Source organism: Myodes glareolus, chromosome 7, assembly GCF_982192425.1.
Source record: "Myodes glareolus chromosome 7, mMyoGla1.1, whole genome shotgun sequence".
Taxonomy (NCBI): Eukaryota; Metazoa; Chordata; class Mammalia; order Rodentia; family Cricetidae; genus Myodes; species Myodes glareolus.
In genome coordinates, this window is record NC_142032.1 from 18253543 (window position 1) to 18276694 (window position 23152).

Below are 23152 nucleotides of genomic sequence, written 5' to 3' on the forward strand. Positions count from 1 at the left end.
GGCAGAGGCAGAGGCAGATGAATCTCTGTGAGTTCGAGGCCAGCCTAGTTTACAGAGGTAGTTCCAGAACAGCCAGGGCTACACAGAGAAACCCTTTCTCGAAAAGACAATCAATCAATCAATAAATAAATTTTAAAAACCAAAGGGCAAGAAAAACACATATCATATTACAGATTGAGGTTTTATTTAATCACAGATATTTAAAGTAGTATAGTCAATTGCATTTGTACCCTTATGTTTTTATGTTGTGCACAAAGTTAAAAAACACTGCTGTGGAGGGATTCTTTTCATCCTTGCACAGATGTTCCTGAAGAGTATAGAGCAAGAGGGTCATATGACCTGGTCATGTGACCATTGGAGAGTGTTTGCAGACGCCATTATCTATCTTCATGAAGAGGCCTGGAAGCTGTATCAAGGCAGAATGTGTGAATACATGTTCTGAAAAATAAATACATGGGTGACATAGTTCTCTCAATTGTGGCTTAAATGATTTGTAATTTAAGCAATTACAGGAGTATTTATCAACTTGATGGATTATCTTATTGTTACTCATAGCAGGTGAACTTGAGTGACCATCATGTTTGTCAATATGCTTTGGACTACTAAGAGCAGTCCTGACATTGGTATATGTTTGTGTATGCTCCAAAGGACCTGTGTTTCTTGATCACCAGGATGAACTTGAGGGAACATACAGGGTGTGCTGCCAGAAACACGATGAAGCCATTTCACTGCTGGAAGTCTACGAGAAGGACGAGAAGATCCAGAAGCATCTTCAGGACTCCTTGGCAGATCTTAAGTAGGAGATTCTACAGTCATGCCTTTGCCTCTGCTCTCACACCTGTCTTTTAGATGCCCCATGGTCATGATATCTACTGCCAACCTTACTTGACACATAAGTGACACATTATCACGTGTCCTGTGCTGTATCTGGCTCCTTTCTCTTGTGTCATGGGAATCTTAAGTGACTTCCCGATTGTATGGCTTGATTAGCAAGCCTCTAGTTTTAGCACTAGGAGACTGAGTCATGATTGGAGTGAGTTCAAGTCCGACTTAGTCTACACAGTGACTTTCAGGCCAGCCCAGGACACGCAGTGGGGCCTGTCTGAAGGGAGGGAGGAACTGTATGTGTCTCAAACTGAGTCGGTGTTTGTAGTCTCAAAACAGCCAGGGAGATGACTCGCTGTCTAAGCTGGGATACCCACCCTTGGCATCCATGGTTTTCTTCTACCTGTGTGGCTTTTGTCTGCTGAGTAGACTTGTGGGAATAGTGAGAAGGTCAATGCCATCCGTCTCTAATGCTCTCTCTTTTTCCCCTCCTGCTTCCGCCCTATAGGAGCCTGTACAACGAATGGTAAGTCCCTCCATTGGTGCTTCATGCACACACTGTTTATTCAGTGGATTCATCAGGTCCTCAGAAGGCTGCTTTCATTTCCTTATAGACAGAAATCTAGACATGCTTGCCAGACATTTTCACAGCACTTCCCACCAATACCACTTTATTTATTAATTTGCTTAGCACTTGCTTCTTTTCTTCCCCGACAGCAAGGCTATCTTTGCTGTTCAGCACCTATAATAGTGCTATCCCTCTGTGGTACAGGACAGTATTTGCTGAATAAATGAGAACAGAACGCAGAGTCAGAGGCCAAACTGTCTTTAGGGATAGCAGATGATATCCAAAAACACCTTAGCACTGACAGTTGACTGGAGTCCTTTTCCGCTTGCTTTTACAGGGGCTGCACCAATTATATCAACCTGGGCTCCTTCCTCATCAAGCCCGTACAGAGAATAATGCATTACCCACTGCTGCTAATGGAGCTGCTGAATTCCACCCCAGAGTCCCACCCGGATAAGGTCCCTTTAACCAGTGCAGTGCTTGCCGTCAAGGAAATCAACGTTAACATTAATGAGTACAAGCGTTGGAAGGATCTAGGTGAGAAAGGCGTGGCTCAGTAAAGAAGGTTGCCTGGCTGCCAGGCCCTCCCTCTGACAAGGCTTTTCTCTAAAGAATTACTTCCCAGGGGCTTGGCAAGGCAGGGTCCAGGTGTGAGGGGGCCGGGAGGGACACACAGTGCTGGAATTCGGGGCAGCAGTGGCCTGAGGACAATGGGATGATGATGAGCCACCAGTGTGGACAGTCGGGAACAAGGAAGGATGATTAAGAAGTAAGTGATGGGATTTAGTGGGGCTAGACCAGTGATTCTCAACCTGTGGGTCGTGACCCCCCCATATCAGATATTTCCATTATGGTTCATAACATTAGCAGTTATGAAGTAGCAGTGACATAATTTTATGGTTGGGGGTCACCACAACATGAGGAACTGTATTAAAGGGTTGCAGCATCAGGAAGGTTGAGAAGCACTGGACTAGCCAGTGGTGATGGAGGGTTCTTTGTCACACAGTCCCATCACATCCTTGAAAGCAGGCCTTGTCAAGACCTGCTTAGGTTATTTTTTGATTCATCTAATTAGAGTTTTACTGATCCCTACTAAATTCGCAGACCCTTTTATTGCCGCCTGTGCCCAGTGGCTTGCTTTCTGACATGGGCCCTCATCTCTCCGCCCAGCCCTGTGCAGCCAGCTAGCTGTATGCCTACCCATTCCCCCCTGGAGTTGTAACATGAGGGGCCGACTTGTTGGGGTTTCTGTCCAGCCCAGTACCCCAACAAGCCAGCAAATCCCAAAGAAAAATCACACACAGGACTCCATAAGGTTATAAACTGATTGGCCCATTAGGTCAGGCTTCTTGTTAACTCTTATAACATATATTACCCCATTATCCTTATCTATGTTAGCCACATGGGCTCAGTACCTTTCTCAGTGTGACAGCTTACATGTTGCCTCTTCGGTGGTCTGTGCAGGAATGGCAGAGGGAGTTTCCTCCTTCCTAGCCTTATCCTATTCTCGTTGCCCTGCCTATACTTCCTGCCTGACCAATCAGCGTTTTATTAAAATACATGAATGACAGAGTACAGATAATTCTCCCACACCATGGAGTGAGCTGAACTCTTTTATTCTGTCATAGCTCGCACTGAATACTCCACAGGCGCAGCATGGTGATTGCCACGAGTCAGGGTTCAGAGGTCGGTCGTGTCGAGCTCTCGGCCTTCCGCCTGCTCTCTGTGTGCTGTGCTAGCGTCAGAGCAATCTTCATGAAAACTGCCCTTGTCTGCTGTGACTTTGGGAGCCTCTGCTACTGGAGCCCTTCCTTTAGGTTCAGTCTCCTGGTACAGGGTGTCCTTTCTGCTCCTCTTCCACCATTCCCGTCAACTGTACTCTCCAGACTTTTCTGTTCGACACAGTGGCTTTCCTGTGTGATATCATTGTATATAAATAACTCATTTGTATACATGGCTATCATATATTATTAATCTTAGGTGGCTCAAAAATATTAAGCTCGAAGAGGTAAAATGGCTTTTATAAAACTGAGCCCTGATTAGTGACAGCCCTGAGTCTTAAACTCACAAGCATCCTGGCCTTACACCTCTGCTGCCTTTCCTCCTATCTCAGGCCCCTTCCCTGGCTGCCAGTCTCTCTCTGCATGGAGAGTCACACCTCTGTCTAGACTGGTTCTTTGGACCAATATTTTGTCTGTTCAGTTAGAAGTTATCCAAGACAAGCACTCGTTTCTGTTGGGGTAATTTCATTTTATGCTCATTTTTAGAAAAACCTCTGCGTTTCTGGGATGATATAGTCTCACTGAGTTCAGGCGGGCGGGGAAGGCGGGCGGGGGATGGGACCTTCTTTTAACCAGTGGCCTTGGCTTGCATCCTAGTGCTTAAGTACCGCAAGGGTGATGAGGACAGCCTCATGGAGAAGATCTCCAAGCTGAACATCCACTCCATCATCAAGAAGTCCAACCGGGTCAGCAGCCACCTGAAGCATCTCACGGGGTTCGCTCCTCAGGTGAGCTCTGTGCTTGCAGCATGCCTGACAGCTCTGCAGGGCCTGGGAACAGCTGCTGGCATGGCTTGGCACCGAACCTTCTTAGTGTCTCCTTGATTTTGCCTGTTAATGGAGATAGGGCCCTTCACATACCAAGCTGCCTATAATGTGCACAGAGGCAAATGAGGAGGCCAGCTGGCCCACATATAATAGCTGTTGTGGTCTTCCGACCTCTAAGACGTCTATAATCTATTTAGAGAACCTGATCCACTGTGCAGACATATAAGCTAGGAGGGATTTAAAAGATCATCTAGATGAATACCTTACGTTATGAAGAGGGAAACGTGAAAGGAGGAGATTGAGCAATTTGAACCACAGCTTGGCAGTTGCAGTCTCCAGACTTCATCCTGTGCACCACATCCCGATGGTGATGGGAGTGGAGAGGACACGGGAGCAGAGAGCTTTGTTTCTGAACACTGTCATACACAGGAGATCTGTGAAAGTTTCACCTGAGCCTTCACCTGAGAGGGGGCAGGGGAGGGGCTGCCAGAGTGGAGAACACACAGAGAAGGGCCTGGTAGACAGACGTGGTCCCAGGAATGAGAGGACAGCAGCCCGGCCAGGACACAGCAGGGAAGTCAGTTTGTAAATAGGGAGGTCCACATGTGATCAGAATCCAGAGTCATAGAGGCAGGTCCAAACTCAGTTCCTTATGAAAGGAAACAGCAAGTATATTTATGTTTTGGTGAAAGATGTTTCTAAGATATTTTTTCAATAAGGTCTATTGAAAGAAAGTCCAGGTTTTCTAAAAGCACTTCTTTTGGACAGCTAAAAGATGAAGTATTTGAAGAGACAGAAAAGAACTTCCGGATGCAGGAGAGATTGATTAAATCTTTTATCCGAGACCTGTCCCTCTACCTCCAGCATATCCGGGTAAGTGTCAGCATGGCCCCAGTCAGGGTCACTCTCCTCCTCTGGCCTGTTCACAGAGCCCTGGTTAGTGAAAGCGATCTGTACTGAAATGACCACTCTTCCATGGCCAGTGATTTGTGTAGATGTTGTCTTCATCTGTAAGGTCTTACCATCAGTTTGTGGGGAGCCTTTGCAACAGCCTGAGTCGTTGGCCAACCCCTTTGGCCAAGAACTTGGTTAGCTGTAACCCATACCCAGTACCGAAGCTTCATTTGGTAGTGAGGGATATCTAGTCAGGGGCTCCGTTTTTTGGCAATTTCATTCGGGTCACCTTCATTATATGTACATATATAGGAAGCTTCTACTATATTAGATTTCTATGTGAAATGACCTCAAAAGGCCCTTAATTTTAGCTGTCCCTCCCTCCTTGTTTGATCTTCCTGTTCCAGTCCATCCCTTTGCCCGCTCCCCATGCCATCACAGTCTATCTATAGCTGTCTATTCTATTTCCCCTTTCTGGGAAGTTCTGTCCCTACCCCCAGTCCCTCACTTACACCTAACCTCTGTGGTTTTACTGTTATAGTTTACTAATCTATCTTAACACCTAACATCCACATATTAGCAAATGCCTACCACATTTGTCTTTCTGGCAATGAATATGGTTGAGTATATGTCTCTGTTGTAAGATGAAGCATCCTTTGGGTATACGCCCAAGAGTAGTGGAGCTGAATCAATTTCCATCTTTCTGATGAACTGCCACACTGATTTCCATAGTGGCTGTGTGAGTTTGCACTCCAATGGAGGAATGATCCCCTTGCTTCACATCTTCACCAGTGTGAGCTGTCACTTGTGTTATTGATCTTAGCATTCTGACTAGTGTAAGGTGGAATCTCAAAGTAGCTTTGAATTGCATTCCCCTGATAACTAAGAATGTCGAACATTTCTTTACATGTCTCTTGGCCATTTGAGTTCCTCTTTTGAGAATTCTGTTTAGATCTGCAGCCCATTTTTAAATTGAATCATTTGTTTTCTTGATGTCCAGTTTTTTTGCATTCTTTATATGTTTTGGATATAAGCTCTCTATCAGATGTGGAGCTGGTGAAAATCTTTCCCTATCCAGTACTCAACCACTTTGTAAATGATGGTATCCTTTGCTGTACAGAAGCTTCTCAGTTTCATGAGGTCCCATTTATTAATTGTTGATCTTAGTGTCTGTGCTAATGGTGTTCAGTTCAGAAAGTCTTAACCTCGGCCAAGGCTGTTCCCCAGGCAGGCAGTATAGGCAGGAAAGCCAGACAGGAAGTAGAGGTGGAGCAAAGACTGGGAGTATTCTAGGAAGCTCCCTCTGCCTGTTCTGCCCAGACCACCGGAGAGGAAAGATGTAAGCTGCCCAGCTGAGAAAGGTACTGAGCCGTGTGGCTAACGTAGATAAGGATAATGGGGTAACATAAGTTATAAGAACTAATAAGTAGCCTGACCTAATGGGCCAATCAGTTTATAATCTTATGAGTCCCGTCTGTGATTTTCTCTTTGGGGCATGCCGGCTGTGGGGTACCGGGCGGGACAGAGACCCCAACAAGCCGGCCCCTTCACAGTACACATGCTGACATCCAGTTAGCCAGCACCATTTGTTGAAAGTGTTGCCTTTTATTCAGTGTGTGTTTCTGGCTTTATCAAAAATCAGGTGCCCATAGGTGTGTGACTTTATGTCTGGGTCTTCAGTTGGATTCCATTGATCAGTGTGTCTGTTTTTGTGCTAATACTGTGCTGTGTTTATTGCTATAGCTCTGTAGTACTTGATATCTGGAATGGTGACACCTCCAGTAGTTCTTTGATTATTCATGACAGTTTTATCTGATAATTGTCACTTTAAGATCTGTGAAGAATTGTGTTGGAATTGGATGGGGATTGCATTGAATCTGTAGAATGGTAAGATGGCTATTTTTTTAAATGATTTTTTTTTATTTTTACGTTCATTGATATTTTACCTATATGCATGTCTGTGTGAAGGTGTCTGATCTCCTGGAGCTGGAGTTTCAGGCAATGGTGAGCTGCCACATGGATGCTAGGAATTAAGCCTGCGTCCTCTGAAGAGCAGCCAGTGCTCTTAACTGCTGAGCTGTCTCTCCAGCCCCAGCCATTTTTAATGTATTAATCCTGCTGGTCCACGAGCATGGAGATCTTTCCATCTACTGATACCTTCTTCAATTTCTTTCTTCAATATCGTAAAATTTTTAGTAATATAAATCTTTCACTCGCTTGGTTAGAGTTACCCCAATATATTTTTATTAAGGCTATTGTGAAGGGTCGGTTTTCCTGATTCCTTTCTCAGCCCATTTGTCATTTGTGATATAAATTTTTTGTGAGCTAATTTTGTACCCTGCTATCTTGCTGAAAATGTTTATCCACTGTAGGAGTTTCCCAGTGGAACTTTTGGGGTCACTTATGTATACTATCATATCAGCTGCATATAAAGATACTTTGACTTCTTTCCAGTGTGTACCCTCCTTGATCTCTTTCAGTTGTCTGATTGCTCTGGCTAAGACTCAAGTACCATACTGAATGGGTATGGAGAGAGTGAGAAACCTTGCCTTGTTCCTAATTTTAGCAGAATTGCTTTGAGTTTTTCTCCATTTAAGTTGATGTTGGCTGTGAGCTTGCTGTAAACTGCCTTTATTATATTGAAGTATTCCATGTATCTCTAATCTATCCAGGACTTTTATCATGAAGGGGTATTGGATTTTGTCAAAGACCTTTTCTGCATCTAATAAGATGATCATGTGGGTTTTGCTTTTTGCTTTATGTGGTGGATTACATTTATTGATTTACATATGTTGCCCCATCTTTGCATCTCTGGGATGAAGCCTACTTGATCATGGTGGATGATCTTTTTGATGTGTTCTTGGATTCAGTTTGCCCAGTATCTTATTGAGAATTTTTCCATCAATGTTCATGAGGGAAAATGGTCTGCAATTCTCTCTTTTTTTTTTTTTTTAGGTCTTTATGTATAGGGTTAGGTATCAGGCTGTCGCCTCATAAAATGAACTGGACTGTGTTCCTTCTGTTTCTATTTTGTGGAATAATTTGAGAAATCTTGGCATTGTCTCTTCTTTAAAAATCTAGTAGAATTCTGCACTAAATCCATCTGACCCTGGGCGGTTTTTTTTTTTGTTTTCCTTTTTGTTTGTTTGTTTGTTTGTTTGTTGTTGTTGTTGTTTGGTTGAGAAACTTCTAAAAAAATGTTTAAAACATTTATTAAAGTACAAAATTGTTGGAATTAAGCTGAATAGAAAGACATATTAAATATTTACAAAAAACATTGGTAACAGCACTGAAAGTAACATATACAATAGCACAGAAAGGTCTCAACGTTCACAAGGTGGAACTATGTATGGAGACTTGCACTGGACCACACTTCACGACTGAGCAGTTTTGCCTCCTCCCTGTAATCTAATGTTCAAAAGGCATCATAAGAAAGTCAAGATGCCATGTAACTGGCCTTCTTCCTGCTGCTTGTGCTGAGGTTACGGAGACACAGTCAAAGTGACTTTCTACAGCCTTTGATGATGTTCAAAAGGGTCTGAGTAATTTCTCATGACTTAAACAAAAATACAAAACATCATAGTTGAGCACTATATCTGTACTATTTATCCAGTTCTATGTGGTGGAATTCTACCTACACAACAGAAGTTGAGAAACTTTTAATGGCTGCTTCTATTTCACTAGGGCTTATAGATCTGTTTAAATTGTTTATCTGATCTTGATTTAACTTTGGTAAGTAGTATGTATCAAGAAAATTACACATTTCTTTTAGATTTTCCAATTTGGTATAGTACAGGCTTTTAAAGTTTATTCTTATGATGCTTTGGGTTTCCTTGGTGTCTGTTATGTCTCCCTTTTTATTTCTACTTTTGTTAATTTGGATTTTTCTACCTTTTAGTTAGTTTGGATATAGGTTCGTCAATCTTACTGATTTCTTTTTCAAAGAAACAGCTCTTTGTTGGTTTTGTTTATTCTTTGTTATTCTTTGTACTTTTTTTTCGTTTGTTTGTTTCTATTTTATTGATTTCAGCCTTGAGTTTGATGGTTTCTTGCTGTCTACTCTTTTGGGAAATGATTTCTTATTCTTTTTTTTTTCTGTATCTTTCCAATGTGCTATTAAAAGTTACTAACATGAGAATTCTCCAGTTTCTTTATGTAGACAGTGCTGTGAATCTGCCTCTTAGCCCCTCTTTCATTGTGTCCCACAAGTTTGGGTATGTTTTCATTTTTCACTCAGTAATGAGTTGTTCAGCTTCAAAGAGTCCATAAGCTTTCTGTTGTTTCTGTAGTTGTTGAAATCCAGCTTTAATTGATGATCAGATAGGATGCAGGGTTTTCTTTTCTTTTTCAATTTTCTTGTAGTGTTGAGATTTGCTCTATGCCTGATTATGGGTCAGTTTGAGAAAGTTCCATGAGCTGCTGAGAAGAAGGTATATTTTTGTTTGGTTGAAATGTTCTGTAAATATCTGTTAAGTCCTTTTGGTTTATGACATCAATTGGTTCCAATATTTCTGTTTTTGTCTGGATGACCTGTCCATTTTTGGAGTATTGAAGCTCCCACTATCAGTGTGTGAGGATCAATACGTAGTTTAAGCTGTGGTTATGTTTCTTTTCTTAATGTGGGTACCCTTGTGTTTAGGGCATAGTTGTTAAGAATTTCAATGTCCTCTTGATGGATTTTTCCTTTGAGTATCTAGTATCCTTCCCTATTTCTTTTGATTAGTTTTGGTTTGAGGTCTAGTTTGTCAGATATTAAAATGGCTACACCAGCTTGCTTCTTAGGTCCATTTGCTTGGAATCTTTTTTCATTCCTTTATCCTGAGGTGATGTCTATCTCGATGTTGAGGTGTATTTCTTGGCTGCAGTGGAAGGGTAGATCCTATTTTCGAATCCATTCTATTAATTTGTTACTTTTTGTTGGGGAGTTGAGACCATGGATGTTGAGTTATCGATGAGCAGTGTCTGTTGACTTCTGTTATTTTGTTCTTATGGTGTGATTTTCCCCCCATTTTGATTTGCTGGCCTGGTATTATTTATTCCCTGATTTTTCTTGGGTAAGGTTAAGCTCTTCACGTTGAAGTTTTCCTTCTAGCACTTTCTGTAGGATTCTATTTGTAGATATTTACTGCTTATATTTGGTTTTATTTTGGAATGTCTTTCTTTCTCCATCTATTGTGACTGAAAGTTTTACTGCATGTAGAAGCGTGAGCTTGGATCTGTGGTTTCTTAGAATTTGTACCTTTGTCCAGCCCCTTCTGGCTTTTAGAATCTCCATTGAGAAGTCAGGTGTTGCTAGGTGGTACAGCCCAAGCCTTTAATCCCAGCACTCAGGAGGCAGAGGCAGGTGGATCTCTGAGTTCGAGGACAGCTACACGGAGAAACCCTGTCTCGAAAAACCAGGAGGTGGGAGGTAAGGAGAGATCTGGTGTTATTCTAAATTTTGAAAAAGAGATTTATTTATTTTTTTATGTATATAGTGTTCTGCCAGAAGAGGGCACCAGATCTTGTTATAGATGGTTGTGAGCCACTATGTGATTACTGGGAATTGAACTCAGGATCTCTGGAAGATGGGCCAGTGCTCTTAACCTCTGAGCCATCTCTCCAGCCCCCTGGTGTTATTCTAATAGGTCTGCCTTTATAGATTACTTGATCTTTTTCTCTTGAAGCTTTAATGTTCTATCTTTGCTCTGTATACTAGTGTTTTGATTACTAAGTACTGAGGGTTTGTTCTTTTCTAGTCCAGTCTATTTGGTGTTCTGTAAGCTTCTTGTACCTTGATGGGCACCTCCTTCTTTAGATTAGTGAAATTTTCTTTTATGAGTCAATTGAAAATATTCTCTGTGTCTTTGACCCAGGTTTCTTCTCCTTCCCCTATTCCTGTTATTCTTAGATTGATCTTTTCATAATGTCCCTGATTTCCTGGATGTCTTGTGCACGAAGTCTTAGATTTAACATTTTTTTGAACTGAGGTATCCATTTCTTCTATCTTGTCTTCAGTGCCTGAGAGCCTCCCTTCCATCTCGTGTACTTTGCTGGTGAGAATTGCCTCCAAGGTTCCTGCTCATGTTCCTAAATTCTTCATTTGCAGATTTTCCTCAGTTTGGGTTTTCTTAATTGATTCTATTTCCATGTTTAGAGATTGACTGTTTTCTTTATGTCCTTGCACTGTTTGCTTGTGTTTTCAGAGATTTTTTTCCTTCTTTCCTTTTTTTCTGAGACACGGTTTCTCTGGGTAACAGCCCTTGGCTGTCCCAGAACTTGCTTTTTAAACCAGGCTGGCCTCAAACTCAAGAGATCCGACTGCCTCTGCCTCCCGAGTGCTGGGATTAAAGGCATCCACCACCATGCCTGTCTTCCATAGATTTCCTTAAGGGCTTTATTCATTTCCTCTTTAGGAATCTCTGTGGTATTCATAAAAACTATTTTAAGGTCTGTGTCTTGTGCTCCAGCTATGTTCCATGTGTTGGGGCCTCCTGCAGTAAGGCTGCTGGGCTCCAGTGCGCATATATTTTCCTGGCTGTTTTTACACTGGCATCTAGGCACCTGGATTTGGGATGATCATAATTCTAGGTGCTATTATCTCATCTTGTCTTTGTTGGTGGGTGTTTTGTTTCTTGGTTCCTGTTGCCCTCTCTGGTTCTTAGGAGATTGTGTGTTGCCTGGTAGGAAATGTTTCTAGGATCCTACTAGTAGGTGTGGCCCCCGGGGTTCTGGGTACAGTGCGTTCCTAGATGTTGAGAGCTGATACTTAGGAGTGGAGATGGACTAGGAGGAGGGGGTAGTGGAGATCCGTGGAGATCTGCAAGAGGGAAGGAAAAGTAGAGTGTTCACCTGGATCTACTTAATCCCCTGGGAAAGGGGGGGGCGTGTTGACCACAGCAGGTGGTCTGCTTCAGAACAGGGTTGGGAGGGGGATTGGATTTGGAGGAGATCTGGAGCTCACCTACCTACTTCTCTGGCCTACTTGCTTCTGGGGCAGGCTTGGCTGGTAGGTCCCTAGGGAATGCTTACTCTAGTTGGGAGCTGGGATAGGTGATTAAAGGTGGGAGGAATGAAGGCGGAAGAGCTATGGAGATGCGCTTCTGAGTTTGAGACAGTGGTTTATGTAGCCCAGGCTGGTTTCAGACTTGCTGGGTCTATGTATTGTAAGACGACCTTAAATATACCTTAAGTCTTGTCAATTGTGTGGAGGTGTGTGCACACATACATGTAGGTGTCTGCTAAGGATGCCAGATCCTCTGGAGTTGGTGTTCCAAGCAGCCATGAGCTGTCCCACACAGGTGCTAGGAACTGAACTCAGTCCTCTGGAAGAGAGCTCTGAGCCACGGGGTCATCTCTCCAACCCTGGCCTTGACCTTCTTTTATCTTTTGGGTATTGGGATTTAGGTGTGAGCCACGATGATCATCCATCATAACTTTTGAATTTTAAAGTCTAGCTGTCAGAACCAGAAGCAGCCTAGGGGAATAGGAGGAGCTAAATGGCACCAGCTGGTCAGGTGGGCCCCGTCTTTGCTGTTCTCTCTGAATTCTCTTGATTTGTTAGGATGCCGTGTGTAGGCACTGTAGGGTGCCTGCTACTTCCTTGTCATAAGTGAGTATCGTTTCTTTCAAAGGGATTTTTTTGCTTTAAAAAAAAATAATTAAAAATAAAGGGTAAGGTGACCGTGGTGGTGTTCTCCCAGCACTGAGGAGGCTGAGACAGGGGGATTGCTGTGGGCTTGATGTCAGATGGGCTACACCACAAGACTCTCGATTTTTTTTTTCAGTAAAAAATGACAAAGGTGGATCCGGAGAGGTGGCTCAGTGGTTAAGAGCACTGACTGCTCTTCCAGAGGACCCAGGTTCAATTCCTAGCACCCAATGGCAGCTCACAAGTCTCTGTAACTACAAGATCTGACACGCTCACACATGCAGGCAAAATACCAATGCACATAAAATAAAAATAAATTTTAAAAAATGACATAGGTATTAAGGTAGAACCTATGTGACACTCACACCATCCGACTGCTGGTCTGGTCTGGCTCTGACCAGCAGTGCAGGTTAGGAGACAGCGCATGGGCCGCTCCGTCACTGCTGACAGGTCTTTCCAACAGCAGTTACACGGACCAGAGGGACAACAGCAGCACGGGCAAGGGGCTCGCTGGGTTCTTCGCCCGTGGAACTTTACGATAATTTTGTTCCTTCCTCCCTTGAGGTAAAACTCTCATGCAGTCCACAGATTTACACCACTGCACCCCACGACCAGTTATTTCTTTAAGTAAGAAAGCAATCACCTTTGACATTAGTCCTCCACTAAGAAGAATTGAGGAGACTCCTCAGTTTATCCTGCTGACAAAGTATAGGCTTTTTTAAAAAAAAAATATGAGACTCCCCATATGTGTATGATTTTAAGAGTGAAATACCTAAAAATGTTATGAACTGTTAATGTGTGAGACACAGGCGGTTTTTACTAAAGGGTGCTCAGCCTAGTAGAGGTCCCTTAAGGAGAGAAACTGTGACCTGGTGGAGGGAAGGGGAAGACGAAAACTGCACTGTGCTTAGAAACATGTTCATTCCGGAAATCCTGGGAGCAGGCAGGCCTGGAGGACCTCACGTATGATCCAGAGAGCCTGAAGACACATGCAGACCACGTCACAAAGCCATGTCTGTGCACCCATATCCAAGGGTCTCCAGGACACCCAAGAGGAGTCATACCCAGGCATTTCCTGTTACAGCCACCCCTCCGGATCAGGAAAGCATGACAGACTTAATCCACCATTGCCACAATTATGACCGACTTTGGCTGATGCCTTAGCTGCAGCGTTTCAGCTGAGAACAGGGCATGAGTAACTCCAAATAGGATCAAATGGAGTAAAGTGGGCAGTTTAGTTGGGAAAGAGTGTTTATTGATGCAGTTCGACCCACCTGCGCCAACCTGCATCCCTTTAGCCACAGGTGCTTCCCGACAATCCTAGTTGGTTTTTCTCTGCGGTTTCCCAGCATGCTACAAATAGACTCATCCTTCGAAATCTGTTGTCACGCTTAAGCAATGGATTCTTGTTGGTGAACTGAGAACACCCTAGATTCTCTGAATAAATTATCCATCAGTTGGTATTTGTGAATACTCCTCCCAAAAAGGCAGTGTGTGTCGCTCTAGGGCTGGACACTGACGCCAGGTCCAGCAGGGCCTCCCGGAGGCCCCTACCACTGAGCACAGCACCTGAAGCTGCTTTTGTCTTTCCCCTGCTTCTTGGAGGGATTTTAGCATGCCGTGGGCTGCTGCTACCGCAGGACAAGACGTCTAGCCATAAGTGCTATAAGTGCTCTCAATAAACTGTAGCCTATGGAATTCCGGGTCTGTGTGATGCTTTCCTTTGCTCTCATGGCACCTGGGAGGCGGTTCTCATACACCAGGACCAAATGTCCTGCACAGGTGTCAGTCATGAGGGCTACAATCAGCGTCTAGTCAGAAGTAAAAGGCACTGTGATACTTAGATCCCAGCCATGCCTAGACTGATGAGATAAAACCTTGCCATTCAGTGTTATTTGGAAAATCTTGTGAATTTTGTTGGAGGCACTGGCGTTCTCTGTTCCTACTTTCCTCTTGTGTTAATCCCAAAGATTCGAGGAGAAAGACCACCAGCTCAAACAATTATGGTCAAATTAATTAAAGCAAGCTTTTAAATTCACATGTGCAGGCTGTCTCCCTCTAAAGCAGATAGATGAGGTTTTTAGAGCTCAGGGGTGGGGGGTTTCCAAATGAAGGGGTCGCAGGCAAGTGAGCGGGGTTACGGAAGCTGAACCTAACAAGGTGTCCTACAGCTGGTGGCCGTGGTGTCTTTCTTGTTGGACTTTCTTGAACTGCCGGCCCCCAAATAATGACACGAACTTACCGTTGATTATGAAAGCTTGGCTTTTAGCTTAGGCTTCCCAGCTCGCTCTCAGAACTAGAATCAACCTGCTTCTGCTAATCTACTTTCTGCCGCTTGGCTTTTTACCTCTCCTTCATTGTGCATCTGACTTCCTCTGTGTCTCACTGGCATCTCTCGTGCCCAGATTCGCCCCTAGTTCCTCTCTCTCCCTGGAAGTCCCGCCTATCCTCTCCTGCCTAGCTATTGGTCATTTAGCTCTTTATTAAACCAGTCAGAAGGTGCCTTAGGCAGAGGCAAATCTTTACAGTGGAGATGGTCCTAACAACTCTTTGATACAAAAGACATGGTTGCTGTTTCCTGAAGCAGGCGCACAGAACCATTTGTAGTTAAGGTTACAGGTGGGCATAGCGCAATCCTTGAGAAACAAATTTAGCCATAAACAGGAATGAATCTAGTTTGTCTTTACTACAAGATGGCTTTCAAGCCTAAGATGGAGGCAGGCTGGTTCATCCCTTGGTGCCATAAAAAATTACCATGAATTTTGTGGCTTAAAACCCATCAGAATTTCAAAACCAAGGGCTTGCTCTTTATGGCGGCTCCAGGGGAGGGTGTCCCCTTACCTTTTCTGACTCTGTTCCTCAGCTTGGACTTTCTGCCTCTGCCCTCCAAGCAAATGTTGCAGATCTGCATCAGTCTCTCAGAATCCGTCTTCACCTTCACCTTTATTTTGGCTCTGAATTCCTGGCTGCCGTTTGTGTAACCCAGGCCTCACCTGCGCCCAGCAAACACCCCACTCCTAAGCCACACCCCAAAGCACCAGGCTCTCTTTTACAAAGATACTCTGATTATACTGGGCACACCTGAATAACCCAGGATCTACTCTTCCATGCCCAAACCCTTAATCACAATGACAAAATCCTGGGGGTTTTTTGTTTCTTTTGTAATGGAATGTGACATATTGTCAGGTTTTATGGATTTAATTGTGAACATCTGTATCATAAGAATATTTTTGAGGCAAATCACCATTTTGATGGTGGAAATATAAACCTGAAAACCTTTTCTACAAAGATCTAGACAGTACATATTTTAGGGAATGAAGGCCACAACATCTGTTATGACTTAATTCTTCATTGCAACAGAAAAGCAAGCATGGATAATATAAAAATAAAAAAAACATAGCTGTGCCTCCCCCAAAAAAATAAACAAAAAAAAGTATTTACAAAAATCAGAAACAAGTCAAATTAGATCTTTGAGTTCTATCCCCACTCCCACTGAAATAAAAAAGTCTGGTGACACTTTGTGAAGAAGGAAAGCCAGATGAACTTTCATTGGTTTACAATTCAGAGTTAGTAAACATGTTAGGAAGAGATTATGGGGATCAGGGCCTAAGAAGCCAGACCACAATTTACCTGCAGTAACAAAGGAAGCAGGTAGGCAATGGTGTTAGTGCCAAGCCAGGAAAGAACCTGTGATCAGAGCTAATCCTTCTGAAGACCCCGAAATCCCTTCACCTATACCAGCCAATGTCGAGTTTCCCAGAGAGGAACAAGTGTGCATTTCTTCCCTGAGCAGAAAGTAAATGTCCCAAAGACGGCTGCTCCCACAGAGGGGAAACCAGGGTCCAGGGGAGATGAATCCGAACATATGGTAGTGTTTATCAGCCATAAAATTATGTGGATACTGAGGTGAGCTCCAGGCAGCCAACTACCAATATAGTAAATCCTTTGCCTGACTGCTTTGGGGAATGCTGGTTGTGTGTCCTTCCCGGGGGAGACTGGAAACCACCATTTGTGGCCTGGGTGAGACTGGAAACCACCATTTGTGGCCTTGCCCATTGTCATAGTAGATTCTCTTACCTTACTGCTTATTAACTGCTCAGAGCCAAATATCACTACCACCCTTTCCACCTCTTCTTTCTCCCACATCTCTCTCTTGGGCATCACAGGCTGCTTTAACTCCTCAGGAACACATCTTGTGGACACACTGGATTCTACAGACTGCAATAACACTGTAACCCCTAGTACTGCCACCCTGCTCCTAGGCCCAAACAGTTCCAAAGCCTCGATTCTCTGTGGCACTCAAGTTTATTGCTGCTTACCTACCAGGTGGCCTGGGACTTGTGCCCTTTTGTTCCCCTTTCCTAAACTAAGGGTGGTACCTGATGAAGAACCATTGCCAATTCCCATTGCTAGGCTCCTAGTGGCACAGCATGAGAAATGAGCAGTCCATGCCACATCCTCCCTAGCAGCCCTGGGCCTAACTGCTGGTGTTGCCTCTGGAGCAGCAGAACTGACTCCCCCGCTAACTATGTTCATCGAGGATTTCCAGTGGGTAGTTCAGACTATCCTGACCCTTTGGGGTCAAATAGACTCACTGGCTGCCATAGGATTACAAAATCGGAGAAGATTAGATCTACTAACAACAGAGCGAGGTGGTCTTTGTGTTTTCCTTGGGAAGGAGTGTTGTTTCTATGTTAACCAATGGTTTAGTGAAAGACAAGATCAACAACTCCACATCTTCAGAAACTTAAACAACGTGATCATCTGGCCAGTGGATCACTGGTAGTCAGATATGGAACTGGATAATGCCCTTCTTAACCCTTTTTCTCTTCTTTTTCTTAATCCTACTAATGTGCCCCGCCTCATAAACTTGTATAGATTACTTCAAAAACAGAGCCAAAAGATTTCTGACCAGACATTCAACCAGCTACAATTATATAATTACCAACCCCTAGCTATAGAGCCGGAGACCTGCAGCTCCTGGTTACATTCTGACAAACGAGATCAGGATTGCCCCCAAGAACCTCGTATCCCCATTCAGTGGGAAGTAGTCTAATGGTGACGCTACTCCTTTCAATCCCTAACCTTTTCCTTTGGGGCTGTAGGTATTCCTTGACTTCTGATGATGGGGATACCTTTCCCTTCAGAAGTGTAACGCTTACGCCCTCACCATGGGCATGGGAGAGCTGGCTCCACCTCTTGTCTGAGGGGTGTGGTCCCAGCGGCCTGGACTGACCAACTCAGTTACCACCCAGGCACAATCCAGGGCTCTAATTGGCCCACCCAACGTCTACCAATATATGACCTACCTGCTGGAGCTCATGAAGGGCCTGATCTTTGGAACCATAGCCATAGGATCTTCATGACAAGGGGCAATAGCAGGAAATCTGAGAGTTTTTGATGAGGGTCCAGACTGACAGTGTACCAGCAGCCAGGGGCCTCTGTAGGCCCATATTTCTATATGGTAGGGCAGCCAGGCTCTAAAGCCATAGGCCACACCTGAAGTGGTCACGTAACCTTCCAGACAAAGGTCAGGATGTTGTTTTGCCCCTTTTCTGTAATTTGGAGGATGCCTGAATAGAAATGCTGATTCAGCCTACTGACTGAGCTAGCATACTGACCAGGAAGACGGGACAGCAAGCACAGGTAGATGTGGATGTGACTAAAAGCCATTCACTGGCTACCTAGGAAATAGAATGCTAATGTATTTCCCCTTCAGTTAAGTTTGGTATAAAGACTGTTTGGAGAATAAACAAGGAGCAATTTTTCAAGATGTGAGTTCAGGATTTCATGAGGGATCACGGAAAATTTCCCTCCCAATAAAGTCATGTGAGTTGTGTCTTCTGTATTCCCGTACTTCCACGCTGGTCCAGAGAGAGACGGTTTATGTTGGGGTCTGGTCCAAAGGGACCCCAACAGGCCTTGAGCCAGACCAACAATTCACTACACAATGAACTTTTGCAAGTAAAACTGGACAAAAATATACCATGTGACGCATCGCTGCTCCTGATGCCACTAAGATGAACGAAGAGGTGATGGAGAGGGACAGGTGGAGGAGGGAAGTGGGGTTTTTTTGGTTTTGTTTTTTTTTATTTAGTATTTTTATTTTTTTTAAGTTTTCCTTTTGAGGGGATGCTATAAGGGTGAAGGGTGGAAACAGAGGAACTGGAAGGTGAGTGAGGTTGGTTGCATAATGTGACATCCCTAAAGTATCAATAAAAATTAATGTTCAAAAAAGAAGGAAAATGGAATAATTCTTATATTTGATTTTTTTTTGAGAAAAATTTAAAGTCTTTTATGTCTTTTTCACAGCAGTCATGGACAAGACTCTGCCTTCCCCCTTAACTCTCCCTAGCAGCTCCTAATGGTAGAATCTCACAGGGGTAGGATGCTATACAAAAACAACAGGATTTGTAAGTCCAGCCTCACCTGTGCAAAGTGAAGTCAGGAAGGCTGGATTTGAAAGTGAAAGACAATAGCTTAATAACGGCCTGGGCTTCTTCATTCTGAAACAGCGATTCCTAGTTTACAGAACAATCAGCAAGGACATAGGAAGAGGCCAAAAGATCCCTGAAGATAATGGTGGCATTTTGGAGAGATTTCTACTCCTTGGTGTTTTTGGAAGAGCTGCTTATTTTTTCCAGCTGCTCAGCCCCGAAATAACCACACAGAAACCATATTATCTGCAATACTGTTTGGTCAATAGCTCAAGAGTATTTCTGTCTAACTCATATCTTAAATTAACCCATCTCCATTAACCTATGTATCACCACGAGGCTGTGGCTTACAGGGTAAAGTTCCAGCATCTGTCTCCAGCAAGGGCTACATGGCTTCTCTTGACTTTCCCTTCTTCCTCCCAGCATTCAGTTTAGTTTTCCCCGCCTACCTCTGTTCTGCTCTGCTATAGGCTCAAGCAAGCTTTCCTTATTCATTAATGGTAATCAGAGCATACAGAGGGGAATCCCACATCACCTTGGTACTTACCTAAAATTGTAACAGAAATTGATTTGATAAAATACAGCTTGTGAAGGAATATTAACTGATGACACAACAGAACTGAATATTTAAATAAAATAGTTTTATTTATATTAAATTGCTTTAAAATGTCAGGCATTTAATAGACGCTAAATAAATAAAACAGGTTGTTCATCTGAATTCTCTGGTGATAAGAATGCAGGGATCAGCCACTTGCGTAGGGAAATGAATGGGGCTGTTGTGGGCTCTCCTCCTCCATCTGCAACGCTTTATACTGGTGCACGGCTCCGTTTCTGCAGTTAGCTCTCAGTGGGTGTAAACTGCTCCTCCACTTTTGTGGGTGTAAACTGCTCCTCCACTTTCCCAAGGTCCCCTTGCTTCTCTAAGCGCTATGTGCCTGTAAACTTGTTTTAAGAAGCAAACTAGAGAACTGTAGTTATTTAGAATATCCTTGGGAAGAAAATAAGGATATTTTAAAATTATGGAGCAAGAAAGTTCTTACTGAGAATTCCAGGAATGAGGTAAAGCAAACAGTACAAACCGGTTACCTGGCGGTGATAAAGAAACTGAGCTGCGGGAGAGAGACAGGGAGATGATGGTGATGGGGAAGGAAGAGCCACAGAGACTGGTGTGTGTTGGGGGGAGACACAAGCACACAGGAACAAACGTGAGCAGCTGAAATACAGCTTGTTCTGACGGAGCTTTAGAGGTACAGTACTCTGTCAATCAACCCTCAAATATCATTCCTCTGCCACAAAAATAAATGGGTTGTATCTCATGGAAGGCATACCAAGTTTAACCGGAAATGTTCTTTCTGTGGTCCATAAGGCAATGGGTACAGTCGAGAGAATCTGTGATTCCCATATACTAATTTGCAGCTTTAGGAGCTACACTTTGAGTAAGTTGGAAACATTTCAAAAGCTAACTTTGAAAACTATCCGCTAAGGATGAACTCTGTATAATGTACCTGAGCTGTCTGATTTCTACACAGCGCTGGAAACCTTGCAGTGTTCTCTAATCTGAGCTACTTTAAGAGGGTAGGGGAGAGCTTTGATTTGGAGATGCAGCTGGTAGCTGCCAGGGCAAGGAGACGGTGGCTCCTGTAACTTCGTAACCTTCCTCTGAGAACCTCACTAAGCAGCGAAGTGCAGGATAGATTAATTACATCTTCATAATTACATCCTCAATTGGAAGAACACAATGATCCTCCAACAGGACACAAAAAGGCATCTTGAGATTGGGACAAAGGCTGGCAGGTTTCCAAACCCAGAAATCTTAAGCCTGCTTCTGTTGCTAATACACGACACTAACTAAAAAACAAAGCCAAGAGAAACCCGTGCCAACTCCTCTGATGAACCTGAGTCTTGAAGCAGCCACTCTTGAGATGGCCACATAGAATTTGGATGCCACCAGCAGAAGCAGAACCCGTGTCCATCTCTGCCTTACCATTTAGCAGGGACTTTTTCTTGAGAAAAACCACAAACCAGGGCTTCTCCCTGACTGGTCTGACGCTGCCTGAGATACTCGGTATGGAGAATTTAGTCCCAAGAGGTCAGGGGTTAGGTGGCTGGCAGAAGACTTCAAAATTTTTCTTAGGAAGAATTTGGCTTTAACTCCAACCTCAGAGAATATTCCCAGATCAAACTGTAAGGGAGATAAGGAGCTCACAGCAAAAACTCAGAAGACATACAAAGAAAACAAGACACCAAAAATAGAAATAGGTGGGGTGAGGGAGCGGTTGTGGAAAGATGGCACATGGTTAAGAACATTTGCTGCTCTTGCAGAGGACTCAGGTTCGATCCCAGCACCCACATGGTGGCTCACAACTGTAACTCCAGTGCCAGGGGCTCTGAGGCCCTCTTCTGATGCATGTGGTCCACATACATGCATGCAGGCAAATATATTCATACATACAATAAAATAAATAAATCTTTTAGAAATTAAAAATAAATCAATAAGTAAAAATAGACATGAAAAACAATAGATGAGAAAGAATCCAGATATTGAAAAGATGAGATACAACATCTGTAAACTTATATAACAAATCCACATGCCCCAGGAACACACAGAAAGATTTTGACCCCCGGCAGAATCCAGGAACACACACAGTGAACTCAAAATGAGATCTTAGTTACACTCATTTTTTAAACTGGAACTGCTCAGGATGTACATGTAAACATCGGACAACCCCCAATTCCAAACTAGACTTAGAGAAACAAACAAGTATCCCAGGATGTTCATAGTATTCGTGATACTCATAGAAAAGGAGAAACCCTGGAAATAAGCCCACACTCACCAACACGTGAGTAGATTAAGTATCATCTAGTCCCACAATGCTGTCCCGCCAAAGAGCAGTGCAAATGAAGGCACCTCGCCACATCCATCAATGTAGACAATTTGCAAATGTATTGTTGAACAAAGGGATAACCATGATACATGCAGTATGAGCCCATTTACATCAGAATAAACAGCGTACATTGCTTAAACATACAAAGGTCACCACCTTTGTACAAAATTTAGAATAATGGTTATTTCTGGGAATGGGGGGTAGCAAGGAATTATAATCAAGGCAGAGCAATGAGGTTCTTGGTTTTGAGGTGTGTATGCATGTGTTTGTGTATGGAGGACATGTGTGTGTTGAGGCCAGGGTTCAGCTCCAAGTGTTGCTGCGTTGGCACTCTCCACCTGGTTTGGTTTGGTTTGTTTTGAGACAAGGTCTCTTCCTGACCTGGAATCTCCAAGCAGGCTATGCTGGCTGGCCCCAGCGTCTGCCTGACTCTGGTTCTCCAGCAGTAGCCTTATAATCTTGTGCCACCATGCCTACTTTAAAAAGATGAATTCTGGGATCCAACTCTGGTCCTCATGCCTTCAAGGCAACACTCTACCAACTGAGCGATCTCCCCAGCTCATCTGAGGATTTTCTAAGGTATTTGATAATATTTACTTAGGTATCTATGCTTGGTACGCTATTAAATATCTGCTTTACATGGGAGGCTGAGACCAGAGATTGCTTGAGGTCAACCTGAGCAATAGCAACAACATACGTATCTTGCTCCTAAGACATAGGCACAAAAATCAAAAGTAAATGAGGACGCTCCTCATAGTTCTGTAGCTGGAACCAGCTGCTAGAGTTCTGTGTTGTTCACGGTCTCAATGCCAGCTTCCTTGGCCATAAAATAAAAGGGACCCATTTTGGACAGCAGCTCTTCAGGACTGCCGTACTCCACAATCTTCCCACTGTCTAGGACCATTATCCTGAAATAGAGGAGAGATGAGCTTTAGAGAGTGGTGTGTCAAAGCTCACCGACTGTAAGAACAGCCAGGACCAAGTGGTAGTCAACAGAACAGGGGCAATGAACAGACTTCAGCAGTGAGCATGCGCAGAGTGGACTCCATGCCTAACCCTGAGTGGAAGGGGCAATGGAGAAGAACATTTGCGCGTGCGTGCGTGCGTGCGTGCTACAAAGTACATGCTATTTAAGGCACTTGGATCAAAGGGGGCTCCTTCCTCTCCAAATAGTTGTAATACGCCAGAGTAGGGACAGTTGAGGCCGGCGTGGTTGGGAAGGTCTATGCCCACATCTGTCACGTGCAAGACGAGGCTTCCACCTTCCGGTACTCAGTTACTATAGCTTCCTAGTTTATCCTCGCCCCCATTTGTTTTTATTAGCTTGGTTTACAGTTTGGGCTAAATGTATTAAAACTACAAGGC

The 23152-nt window shown here is 43.7% G+C and overlaps 2 protein-coding genes across 2 annotated transcripts in view; one reads left to right on the top strand and one right to left on the bottom strand.

Annotated features, from left to right (window-relative positions):
• LOC148121307 (dynamin-binding protein-like) overlaps nucleotides 1–14503 on the top strand; it is a 28283-nt gene extending 13780 nt beyond the window's left edge. The window contains exons 5-10 of the mRNA XM_087907719.1: nucleotides 672–796; nucleotides 1334–1351; nucleotides 1731–1930; nucleotides 3772–3902; nucleotides 4710–4814; nucleotides 13409–14503. Of these exons, the coding sequence (XP_087763845.1) occupies nucleotides 672–796; nucleotides 1334–1351; nucleotides 1731–1930; nucleotides 3772–3902; nucleotides 4710–4814; nucleotides 13409–13576 (747 nt within the window). The 3' untranslated portion in view covers nucleotides 13577–14503. The remainder of the gene's footprint in view (nucleotides 1–671; nucleotides 797–1333; nucleotides 1352–1730; nucleotides 1931–3771; nucleotides 3903–4709; nucleotides 4815–13408) is intronic.
• Nucleotides 14504–21823: 7320 nt separating this feature from the next.
• LOC146893664 (ATP-binding cassette sub-family C member 2-like) overlaps nucleotides 21824–23152 on the bottom strand; it is a 61781-nt gene continuing 60452 nt past the window's right edge. Inside the window, exon 32 of the mRNA XM_087907878.1 lies at nucleotides 21824–22695. Within this exon, the coding sequence (XP_087764004.1) occupies nucleotides 22566–22695 (130 nt within the window). The 3' untranslated portion in view covers nucleotides 21824–22565. The remainder of the gene's footprint in view (nucleotides 22696–23152) is intronic.